The sequence below is a fragment of the Bufo bufo genome, chromosome 5, assembly GCF_905171765.1.
Source record: "Bufo bufo chromosome 5, aBufBuf1.1, whole genome shotgun sequence".
NCBI classification, from domain to species: Eukaryota; Metazoa; Chordata; class Amphibia; order Anura; family Bufonidae; genus Bufo; species Bufo bufo.
In genome coordinates, this window is record NC_053393.1 from 531,260,989 (window position 1) to 531,273,786 (window position 12,798).

A 12,798-nucleotide genomic window follows, 5' to 3' on the forward strand; every position below is an offset into this window, starting at 1 on the left:
TTGACTGTAATGGGGTCCGGCGGAGATCCGACCGCTACCTGGCAATAATGCCGGAATTCGGCCAGTATATGTCTGTACAATTCAGTAGATCCGAGCTCGGCCAGAGACATACAGTATTATAAATGATTATAATGCTGTGCAGAAGCAGTGTCCATATCTGAAAATCACGATCCCACACTGAGCTTGTTTCCCGCAGTGGGCACGCCCATCTAAAATTAAAGGGGTTGTCCCATCTTGGACATTGGGGGTGTAGTGCTAGGATATGCCCCCCAATGTCTGATGTCCTTAGATCGGAGCCTGCAAAGTGACGGAGGGCGCACAGTACATGCAAAGCCGCGCTCCATTCATTTTTAAGGAAGTGCCAAAAATATCCAAGCGCTGGCTCAGCTATTTCCGTAAGCCCCATAGAAGTGAATGGAGCGGTGTCTGCGCTTGCGCGGTGCGCTTCCCATTAATTTCAATAGTACTTCCAAAATTAGCCAAGCGCGCTGCTCTGCTATTTTTGGCAGTCCTATACAAATAGAGGGCAGCCGCGCAAGCACAGTGTGCCCTCCATTACTTTGCGCGCTCTGTTCACCTATGGGACCCACACCTATCAGATACTGGAGGCATATCCTACCGATATGCCCCCAATATCCAAGATGGGATAAACTCTTAAAATAAAACTTGGCTGCTTTCTTCCAGAAACAGCGCCATAACTGTCCATCGGTTTGCGCCTGGTATTGCAGCTCAGCTCTATTGAAGTGAAATAGGCTGAGCTGCAATACCACAAGCAACCTGCAGACGGGGGTGGCGCTGTTTTCGAACAACGAAAGCAGCCATGTTTTACAACCACTTTAAGGATAATTGCGCAGGATCTGAGTTAACTTTTGTTCCTTCTCGTTTTCAGGGCTAGATCGCGAAACGGTTAAAAGAAACATCTGCCTTCTTTTTGAGAACGCGGTCAGGAAGCGATTAATGTCGAACAGACGGATTGGCTGCCTGTTGTCAGGTACTTGGACAGGTCCAATAAATTTAGTGAGGCTGGCTTTTGTCTCACGTGCGGGGAGGTTCTCTCAGGGCCCGGCACACTTTCGTCTTAGGTAGTCTGCCATCCAGGCCCCGGGCAGGAGCTCATTTATTATATGATTATAATCTATTCTAATTCATTGTGCCGTGATGCATGCATCATCACGAGTACAGGGCTGGTGGCATCCTGTCCTAGACTAGCCGGAGTATTGTGACGATATAACATACAGGCTTGGACTGGCCCACCGGGGAGGCGGGGGATTCCTCGGTGGGCCAGTGTTCCCTCTAAGCCTTGGCAGCTGCTGAGCGGGGTCGGCTCAGAGCTGGGCACAGCGCCATCAAAGGTGGGCGATAGGAAAACCTAAGATAATTGTCACATCAGAGAGCATACAGTATAACCCCTGCGCCATCCCGTACAATACAGTGTAACCCTGGCACCATCCCGTACAATACTGTATAACCCCTACACCATGCTGTGTAATATACATTATAATCCATACACCATGCTGTACAGTATACAGTATAATCCATACACCATGCTGTACAGTATACAGTATAATCCCTGCACCATGCAGTACAGAATGCATTATAAAATCCCTGCCCCATGCCGTACAATATACAGTATAGTTCATACACCAGTGGGCTTATGCCTTTAGATCAAAATGTACACTAATCCCTCTTGTACAGCATGCAGTATAGGGGGCTGTACACTTTAATATAGCGCTGAGAAGCGAGTTTAATTAGATCTAAGCATAGCATTGTGGATGTGCGATGCAGTTCTGTTTCTCCCCTTGGTATGTACCATGCTGTACAATATACATTATAATCCCTGTACCATGCCGTACAATATACAGTATAATCCATACACTATGCCATACAATATGCACAATAACCCCACAGTGTAGGTGTTATACTGTATATTGTACGGCATGGTACAGGGATTATAATGTATACTGTAGTCATCTATAGTGCCATTAGTTTTAGGACAATATTGTATAGCGCCATCACGCTGTTGTTCCTGGCAAGATTAAATGACACGGTAAATGGGGATGCTATAGGTGATGGCACTGTGGATGAAGGTGCTATAGGTGATGGCACTGTAGATGAGGGTGCTATAGGCAATGGCACTATAGATGAGGGTGCTATAGGTGATGGCACTATAAATGAGGGTGATATAGGTGATGACACTGTAGATGGGGATTCTATAGGTGATGGCACTGTAGGTGAGGGTACTATAGGTAATGGCACTGTAGATGAGGGTGCTATAGATTATGGCACTGTAGATGAGGGTGCTATCGGTGATGGCACTGTAGATGAGGGTGCTATACGTAATGGCACTGTAGATGAGGGTGCTATAGGTGATGGCACTGTAGATGAGGGTGCTAACGATGATGGCACTGTAGATGGGGGTGCTATAGGTGATGTCATTGTAGATTAGGGTCCTACAGGTGATGGCACTGTAGATGAGGGTCCTACAGGTGATGGCACTGTACATGAGGGTCCTATAGGTGATGGCACTGTACATGAGGGTCCTATAGGTGATGGCACTGTACATGAGGGTCCTATAGGTGATGGCACTGTACATGAGGGTCCTATAGGTGATGGCACTGTACATGAGGGTCCTATAGGTGATGGCACTGTACATGAGGGTCCTTTAGGTGAGGGCATCATAGCGGAGGGCAGCACCAGGGACCAAAAGGATGAAATAAACAAGTGTAACCTGCTGTAAATGTAACGCAGCCACAGCTGTGGACATGCTAGAGTGTATCAGCTAAACCAAATAACAAGAGTCCGTGAGAAGAAAAGCTAAGAAGTGTGAGGGGTTAATGTCTGACAATCCTGTGTGATCTGGGGTGTCCCAGGGTATTATATTGCTGCAGCCTGTGGGGTCCCAGACTCCCAGGGGGCCCCTGGACCCCGAGCCTCAGATGGATACATTCCTGCGCAGTCTATTATGCCTTTGTGAAAATCCATGAGTTGAAATGATGTCTTTGCTGAGCTTTTACCAATGGGTTACCCTGACAGTAAAACCACTCTAGCCTCAGGCTCTAAGATGACGCCGCCTCCACGTTACCTCGCCTGGCTGCTGCTGCTGCGTGCTCAGTCCTCCTCTCCTCTTCCGGTCAGAAAAAGAAGGAGGAGCCGCAGCAGTAGCGCGGCAATATGTGTAGGCGGAGGAGTAATTATTTCTCTTGTTTCTCAGGAGAGATAATTATTGTAGCCACTAGGTGGCAGTATCGCACAGCGATGCAGCCTCCTACTGATGTAAATTGTACAGGAGGCCCTGCAGTATCTTCTAAACTTCCCGGGCTGCTGGCAGTGAAGGAGGAGAGAACATGTCTGACCATCCTCCTGCCCTCCCTGCTGTCAGAAAACTGTGGTTGCTGGAGAGAAGGACTCCTCTGCGGTGCTGGGCTGATTTCTCAGGTGTGTGACAGGAGTGAGCTGTAGGAGACTGTAAGGGGGAAATAGAGGATTTGTTTATAGCAGACTCAGATCTGTGTATGTGACCTGCTCTCTGCAGAGTTCAGAGTGGCATTGGGGGGACTCTGCCCTAGGTCCCCCCAATGCCTCTGCTTTAGGTGCACCCCCATAAATGCTCCAGCTCCAGATGCCCCCACTCTAAATGCACCGCTAATATTGCCTCTTCTCCAGTTACCCCTGCTCCAGGATCCCCACTATTACCCTGCCTCATGGTGACCCTAATGCCTCTGCTTTAGGTGCACCCCCATAAATTCTCCAGCTCCAGATGCCCCCACTCTAAATGCACCGCTAATATTGCCTGTTCTCCAGTTACCCCTGCTCCAGGATCCCCACTATTACCCTGCCTCATGGTGACCCTAATGCCTCTGTTTCAGTTATGACCCTCCGTTTGTGCCCTTTGCTCACGTTGCTCCTCTAGCGCCTTTTTTTGGGCTTTGTTCAAGGTTGTGACCTGCAAAGGGAGTTGGACTTATGACTTAAAAATTCTGCACAGTGCGTCACATTCTCCAGTATTGACACGTATGGTTTACATGGCGGTAGTGATGATATTCTGTATTTACAGGCATCACTGCTGCCATGTAAAGAGATACTGGTGGTGGAGTAGTGGAGGATATAAAGGGGTTGTCCAGGTTTTCAAGTTATCCTCTCCACACCACAGGGCATAACTATATGATTAGTGGGGTCCGATTCTGCTAACCCCCCCACTGATTCCCGGAACGGGTCCTTTTCCCCTTTTTGATGGTGTGGCCACACATACGCCCTGCTGCTCCATTTATTCTCTTTGGGACCACTGGAAATAGCCAGCGCTGTACTCCGCCATCTCCAGCGACCCCATAGAGAATGGATAGAGAGGCAGGGCATATGCTCGACCTGCCACTGAATCAAGAAGGGGGATCAGTGGGGGCTCCAGCGTTCAGACCCCCACGGATCACTTAGTCATCCCTGATCCTGTGGATAGAGGATAACTAGAAAAGTGGACACCGGCCCTTTAACAGGCGAGCATTTCTATTTTAGTTTGACACATATTTTGGGCCAGATTTTAATTTAAATTTTATTTTTTTACACCCAAAGAAAACCTTTAAGGATAGGGAATGTGAAAGGGTCCAACAGCTATGACACGACAGGTGATAAGTGTCTGATTGATGGGGGTCTGACTGCTGGGACCCCCATGATCAGGGGAACGTGGTCTTAAGACCCTTGTGTACATAGATTGGTGGTAATGTAAGTGAATGTCTCAGGACCCCTTTTTTCATGATCAGTGGGTGTTCCAGCAGTCAGACCCCAGCAATCTGATATTTATCACCGATCCTGTAGATAGGCGATAGGTCATTATGGTAGGACAACCCTTTTAATTATACTGTAGATTATGTGCAATCTGAGGAGATTACGATCTGGTAAATTTCATGCCAGACATTTATACTTAAAGGGGTTAAAGCAGCGGTTCTCAACCTAGGGGTCGCGACCCCTTTGGGGGTCGATCGGCCCTTTCCGGGGGGTCGCCTGAGGCTTCCTATTGTGGGTCGCCCGCACAACGGCAGCGGCCCCTTATCCTCGCGCACAGGAAGTGATGTCCTATCACTGCCTGTGCTTGAAGGAGCCTGACGTCTGGACGGGTAAGTCGGGCCGCCTGTCTGTAGAGGTCCGAGTTTTTTCGTTAATGACACCGCCGCTGAGCACCACTGCCACCAATGATTTAATTGAGCCTGGCTAATTTTATTTTAATTATTTGGCTGAGCAAGGCTTAATTTATTTGGGGGGACCCTGAGCACCATTGATTTATTTATTTGGGGGGGGACCTGAAGCACCGCTGATTTATTTATTTGGGGGAGACCTGAAGCCCCGCTGATTTATTTATTTGGGGGACCCTGAGCACTTCTGATTTATTTATTTGGGGGACCCTGAGCACCATTGATTTATTTATTTGGGGGGGGGGCCTGAAGCACCGCTGATTTATTTATTTGGGGGTACCCTGAGCACCGCTGATTTATTTATTTGGGGGTACCCTGAGCACCGCTGATTTATTTATTTGGGGGACCCTGAGCACTTCTGATTTATTTATTTGGGGGACAATTATGTTATGTTCAATTTGTAGCAATAAAAATACATCCTGCATATCAGATATTTACATTACAATTCATAACAGTAGCAAAATTAGTTATGACGTAGCAAGGAAAAAAATTTAATGGTTGGGGGTCACCACAACATGAGGAACTGTATTAAGGGGTCACGGCTTTAGAAAGGTTGAGAACCACTGGGTTAAAGGGTTTGTCTCACTTCAGTAAATGGCATTTATCATGCAGTTAATACAAGGCACTTACTAATGTATTGTGATTGTCCATATTGTCTCCTTTCCATCACATTATACACAGCACGTATCCGTTATTACCACCGTGTAATCCAGCAGTGGTGGCCGTGCTTACACACTATAGGGAAAGGCTGTAAGTGCTCATAGGCCGACACCTTTCCCTATAGTGTGCAAGCACGGCCACCGCTGCTGGATTACACAGTGGTAATAACGGATACGTGCTGTGTACAATGTGATGGAAAGGAAGCAATATGGACAATCACAATACATTAGTAAGTGCCTTGTATTAACTTTCTCTACATGATAAATGCCAATTGCTGAAGTGCCAATTTTGCAGAACGGCCATGCGGACATACAGACATGGAATGCACACATTTTTTTTTTTGCAGCCCCATTGAAGTGAAGGGAACGGTACGGACATGGAAAAAAAATAAGTTTGTGTGCAGGAGCCCTAAGGTGGGCCCCCAGAATCAGTTACACTGGTGGGCCCTAAGTACCCCAGTCCGACACTGATAACATACATAGGGGTACAGCATTTGTCCCCTTCTAGGATTGGATTTTTTAACCCCTTAATAGCCAGAATACCCCTTTAAGGTATAGGCTCAGAATTAGTCAGGCTAGTACAGTGCCCACTGGTATAACGACTTGGCATTGGGGCATTTTTTGCTGATAAAGATGAAAGAAATAAACGTGCCTCATTATGACGACGCTGGCACCACCACTTACACATGTGGATTATTTTTTGGTATCCTCAGGGGGTCTGGACTCCAGCTTGGTTGCTGCAACTCTTCTGAAGCTGATGAGAGAAGGCAACGTACCTTACCCCCTGCAGACATTTGCAATTGGAATGGAAGATAGCCCTGATTTACAGGCTGCAAAAAAGGTAAGACAACTATACCGCCAGCTACTGCCACAAGAAAATACCGCTGTATCGTCCAAACATTTCACAGAATGCCACCCAACTAGTGTCACAAGGAAACACTGCTACATACAGACAAAATAATGGCACCGTAGAGTGCCAGAGAATGATGTCCTGTCCACAGAAAACCGCTATGTAGTTCCCTCATAACACTGAGTGGTTTTACTTTTTCCTGGGGTACTTGTTCTTAGGGTGCCTCTGAGTCCCGTATATGGAGACTTTAGGCAGTTGCCAAGTTTGCCCACTCCCTTTTTGGCCTATATGGGAGCAAGACGTAGCTGGCATTATATAAAGGTACGTGTGTGATGGCACACTTTGAGAACATACAAGCTTATACTATATTGAGGCATACTGGCACTGTATGGGGACACATTTTGATTGACACACTAGTTAGCACTGTATGGGGGCAAACTGTCATTGGCACTGGATGAGGGTAGATCAAATACCACTATCTGGGGATTAACATGGCTGACATAGTCTGATGACACACTAGCTAGCACTATATGAGGGCACACTATCATTGGCACTGGATGAGGGTACATTAATTATTACATGGTTGGCACTGTCTGATGACACACTAGCTGCTGTATAGGATACACTAGCTGGTGCTGTATAGGGCACACTATGGCTGGCACTCTATAGCACACACTGTGGCTGGCACTGCAAGGACACATTATGGCTATCACTATATATGACACACTGTGGCTGGCACTGTAATGGACACACTATGGCTGGTGCTGTATAGGGTACGCTGAGGCTGGTGCTGTATAGGGCACACCATGGCAGGCACTGTATAGGGCACGCTGTGGCTGGCACTGTATAGGTCACGCTGTGGCTGGCACTGTATAGGTCACGCTGTGGCTGGCACTGTATAGGGCACACTGTGGCTTACACTATATAGAACACAATGTATCAGGTGCTGTATAGGGCATGCTGTGGCTGGCCCTGTTTAGGGCATGCTGTGGCTGGCACTGTATATGGCTCTGTGGCTGGCACTGTATAGGTCACGCTGTGGCTGGCACTGTATAGAACACAATGTATCAGGCGCTGTATAGGGCTCTCTGTGGCTGGCAATGTATATGGCACACTGTGTCTGGTAACCAATGTTACTGTGTCATCCAGGGTGAAGTCATGTCAGCTGCCATCCCCATGGACAAGGCGATACCACGCATGTATGCTAACACAAATTACCAGAAAATCACTCCCATCATTGGCAATCCTGAGATTGTGTCCCGATGTTCAGATGTACACTGACCAAAAATATAACTGTAACACTTTCGGTTTTGCTCCAATTTTGCATGAGCTGAGCTTAAAGATCTGAAACATTTTCTACATACACAAAAGACCCATTACTCTCAAATGATGTTCACAAATCTGTCTAAATCTGTGTCAGTGAGCACTTCTCCTTTGCTGAGATAATCCATCCCACCTCACAGGTGTGGCATATCAAGGTGCTGATTAGACAGCATGAATATTGCACAGGTGTGCCTTAGACTGCCCACAATAAAAGGACACTCTGAAATGTGCTCAGTTTTGCCTTACGGGGGGGGGGGGGGGATGGGGGGAAGGGGGACCAGTCAGTATCTGGTGTGGCCACCATTTGCCTCACGCAGTGCAGCACATTTCCGTCGCATAGAGTTGATCAGGTTGTTGTTTCTGGCCTGTGGAATGTTGGTCCACTCCTCTTCAATAGCTGTGCGAAGTTGCAGAATATTGTCAGGAACTGGAACACGCTGTCGTATACGCCGATCCAGAGCATCCCAAACATGCTCAATAATAATAATAAATAATAATAATAAAATGTATTTATATAGCACCACCATATTCCGCAGCACTTTACAAATTCATAGGGTTCATGTACAAAACAAACGTAACTGGCTAATATACAACTGAAACACTAGGAGTCAGGGCCCTGCTCGTAAGAGCTCACAATCTATGAGGAATTGGGGGTGACACATAAGGTAGTTGATTGTGATAAGTAGGATTCGAGCCATTATTGAACTGACAGGAGCGGTGCCGGCCGATCTGCTTTGGGTTTGGGACTACTAGAGGATCGAGTTTAGGCCAGAGGAGTTGGTGGGGGAGAGGTTTACTCGGGGAAAAGTCATTTTAGGTAGCTTGATAAGCCTGCCTGAAAAGATGTGTTTTTAAGGCATTTTTGAGGCATATTCCGGGGCAGAGTATTCCAGAGAGTAGGTGCAGCTGGATAAAAGTCTTGAAGACAGAAGAGGTACGAACTATGGAGGTTATTAATCTTAGGTCGCTAACAGAACGGAGAGCACAAGTAGGGTGGTAGATGGAGATGAGGAGGAGATGTATGGAGGTGCAGGAGTAGGGTGGTAGATGGAGGTGAGGGAGGAGATGTATGGAGGTGCAGCACTGTGGAGAGCTTGGTGGGTGACACGTTTGAACTGTATTCTGTGGTGGATGGGCAACCAGTGAAGTGACTGGCACAGGCTAGTAGCATCAGTGTAGCGGTTGGATGGATAGATGAGCCTGGCTGCAGCATTTAGGACAGACTGAGGGGGGAGAGTTTAGTGAGAGGGAGACCGATTAGTAATGCGTTGCAGTAGTTAAGACGAGAATGAATCAAGGCAACAACAAGAGTTTTTGCTGTTTCCACCGTAAGAAAAGGGCGGATTCTGGCGATATTCTTGAGGTGCAGATGACAAGAGCGTGTAAGTGATAGAATATGGGGAACAAAGGAAAGATCAGAGTCAAATGTGGCCCCAAGACAGCGGGCATGTTGCACAGGAGTTATGATAGTGCTGCAGACCGGGTTAGTAGATGGGGGGGAAAGACAAGAAGTTCAGTTTTTGAGAGGTTCAGTTTTAGATACAGAGAGGACATGATATTAGAGACAGCTGCCAGACAATTACTGGTGTTTTGGAGTAAAGAAGGGGTGATGTCAGGGGATGAAGTGTATGGTTGGGTGTCGTCAGCAAAGAGGTGGTATCGAAAGCCAAATCTAATCAAAGTCTCTTCGATGGGGGCTGTATAGAGGGAGAAGAGTAGAGGACCTAGTACTGAGCCCTGAGGAACACCAACATCAAGAGGAGGAGGAGAAGAAGAAGAGCCAGCGAATGATACACTAAAAGAGCCGCCAGAAAGATAGGAAGAGACCCAATTAGAGAGCAGTGTCCTTAAGGCCAATTGAGTAGAGCATGGTGAGAAGGAGTTTATGGTCTACGGTATCAAACGATGCAGAGAGATCCAGCAGAATCAGTAGAGAATAGTCACCATTTCTTTTTGCTGTTAGGGGATCGTTAGACACTTTAGTAAGGGCAGTTTCTGTCGAGTGAAGAGGGCGAAAGGCAGATTGTAAGGGGTCAAGAAGAGAGTTTGCAGAGAGATAGCTTATTAAGCGAGAGTAGACAAGACGTTCAAGGAGTTTAGAGATGAAGGGGAGGTTAGAAACAGGTCGGTAGTTAGCAGCACAGGTCGGGTCAAGAGATGGTTTCTTTAGTAGTGGGGTTATAATAGTGTTTGAAAGAGGAGGGAAAGATACCAGAAGAGAGAGAGAGGTTAAAAACTGTAGTTAAGTGAGTGATGACAGCCGGGGACAGGGACTGGAGGAGGTGTGATGGAATAGGATCACTGTTACAGGTCGTGGGTCGAGAAGAAGAGAGAAGCCTGGAGACTTCTTCCTCTGTTATAGGGTCAAAAGAGGAGAGAGAGCATGTGGAGGAATTGGAGGGAGGAGGATTGAAATTATTTGGGGACTGGGAGATTATTTCCTGCCGGATACTGCCAATCTTTTCTCTGAAGTAAGTGGCCGTGCCATCAGCGCAGAGGTCAGTGAGAGGTTCTGGAACTTTAGGGCTTAGAAGGGAATGAAAAGTGTCAAAGAGTCGTTTTGGGTTATTTGAGAGTGAGAAGATGAGAGAGGTGAAGTACTTTTGTTTGGCAATGTTGAGAGCTGAATTGTATGTTTTGAGCATAAATTTATAATGGAGGAAGTCTGCTGATATTCGCGATTTTCTCCATAAGCGTTCTGCACATCTGGAGCAGCGCTGGAGAAAACGTGTTTCAGGTGTGTGCCAGGGTTGCCGTGTTCTGTGTCGAGAGGGACGGATTGATATTGGAGCTACTTCATCTAGGGTGGTTTTGAGGGTCTGGTTGTAATGATTGGCAGCTGAGTCTGGACAGGGGAGGGAAGTGAAGGGAGCTAGTTGTAGGGTGTTAATAAGGAGTATGGGTGACATGTCTGGTGAGTATGCTGGTCATGCAAGAACTAGGATGTTTTCAGCTTCCAGGAATTGTGTACAGATCCTTGCAATATGGGTCCGTGCATTATCATGCTGCAACATGAGGTGATGCTGCAACATGAGGTGATGGTCGTGGATGAATGGCACAACAATGGGCCTCAGGATCTCGTCACGGTATCTCTGTGCATTCAAAATGCCATCAATAAAATGCACCTGTGTTCGTTGTCCATAACATACTCCTGCCCATACCATAACCCCACCGCCACCATGGGCCACTCAATCCACAACGTTGCCGTCAGCAAACCGCTCACCCACACGACGCCACACACGCTGTCTGCCATCTGCCCTGAACAGTAAAAACCTCTCCACCGTGCCAGACACCATCGAATGTGAGCATTTGCCCACTCAAGTCTGTTACGATGACTAACTGCAGTCAGGTCCAGACCCTGATGAGGACGACGAGCATGCAGATGAGTTTCTCACAGTTTGTGCAGAAATTCTTTGGTTTTGCAAACCGATTGTTGCTGCAGCTGTCCGGATGGCTGGTCTCAGACGATCATGGAGGTGAACATGCTGGATGTGGAGGTCCTGGGCTGGTGTGGTTACACGTGGTCTGCAGTTGTGAGGCCGATTGGATGTACTGCCAAATTCTCTGAAACGCCTTTGGAGACGGCTTATGGTAGAGAAATGAACATTCATTGCACGGGCAACAGCTCTGGTAGACATTCCTGCAGTCAGCATGCCAATTGCACCTCCCTCAAACGTTGCGACATCTGTGGCATTGTGCTGTTTGATCAAACTGCACATTTCAGAGTGTCCTTTTATTGTGGGCAGTCTAAGGCACACCTGTGCAATATTCATGCTGTCTAATCAGCTCCTTGATATGCCACACCTGTGAGGTGGGATAGATTATCTCAGCAAAGGAGAAGTGCTCACTAACACAGATTTAGACAGATTTGTGAACAATATTTAGGAGTTATGGGTCTTTTGAGTATGTAGAAAATGTTTCAGATCTTTGAGTTCAGCTCATGAAAAATGGGAGCAAAACCGAAAGTGTTGTGTTTATATTTTTGGTCAGTGTAGATAAGCAATCAGATGGAGGGCAGAGCGTTACATCTCTCACATTCACGACTAACACAAGATTACGTATACCTATATGCCAACAGTATGTATAGATGCTCACTCTGTATTACTGTTCCAGGTCGCCAACTACATTGGTAGTGAACATCATGAACTCATTTTTGATGCTGAAGAGGGGATTCAGGCGGTGGATGAGGTCATCTTCACACTAGAAACCTATGACATCACAACCGTAAGAGCCTCTGTCGGTAAGAAACACCCTTATAACAGTATAAATAGGCGGCACACAGAATATTCTTTGCAATTTAAAGGTAATTTTATTTAGTGATTTAGAGGTTCATGATCCAGTTTAAAGGGAAATGAAATGCTGCGTAACCACTATCCATATATCAGCCGGACGTTTCGGTCCATAGGGACTTTCTTCAGCGGCTTGGAGTTTCTGTGGTCAGAGATAAAAGGATATCTGGATAACACCCCGTCCTGTCTGAAGACTTCGCCTTCTACAGTCATTCTTACAGTACATACGATGGATGTGGCACTCTCATAAATGTCCTGCATGTGGCGCGCTGTTGGCACGATCTTATATGCACTGTATGTGGCACACTCATACATGCACAGTGTGGGCACAATCATACATGCAACACATGTGACACACAATGGGCATAATCATACATGTACCATAGGTGACACACTGTGGACTTACTCATACATACACTCTATGTGGCACACTGCGGAGACACTCACACAAGCATTGTATTTGGCCACATTTTGGGTGCATTCATACATGTGTTTAT

General features: G+C 46.9%; 1 protein-coding gene across 1 annotated transcript in view; it reads left to right on the forward strand.

The window, feature by feature from the left end:
- Positions 1-12,798, forward strand: part of ASNS (asparagine synthetase (glutamine-hydrolyzing)) — a 51,310-nt gene that overhangs the window by 18,388 nt on the left and 20,124 nt on the right. Inside the window, exons 5-7 of the mRNA XM_040431221.1 lie at positions 890-991; positions 6,553-6,680; positions 12,126-12,252. Of these exons, the coding sequence (XP_040287155.1) occupies positions 890-991; positions 6,553-6,680; positions 12,126-12,252 (357 nt within the window). The remainder of the gene's footprint in view (positions 1-889; positions 992-6,552; positions 6,681-12,125; positions 12,253-12,798) is intronic.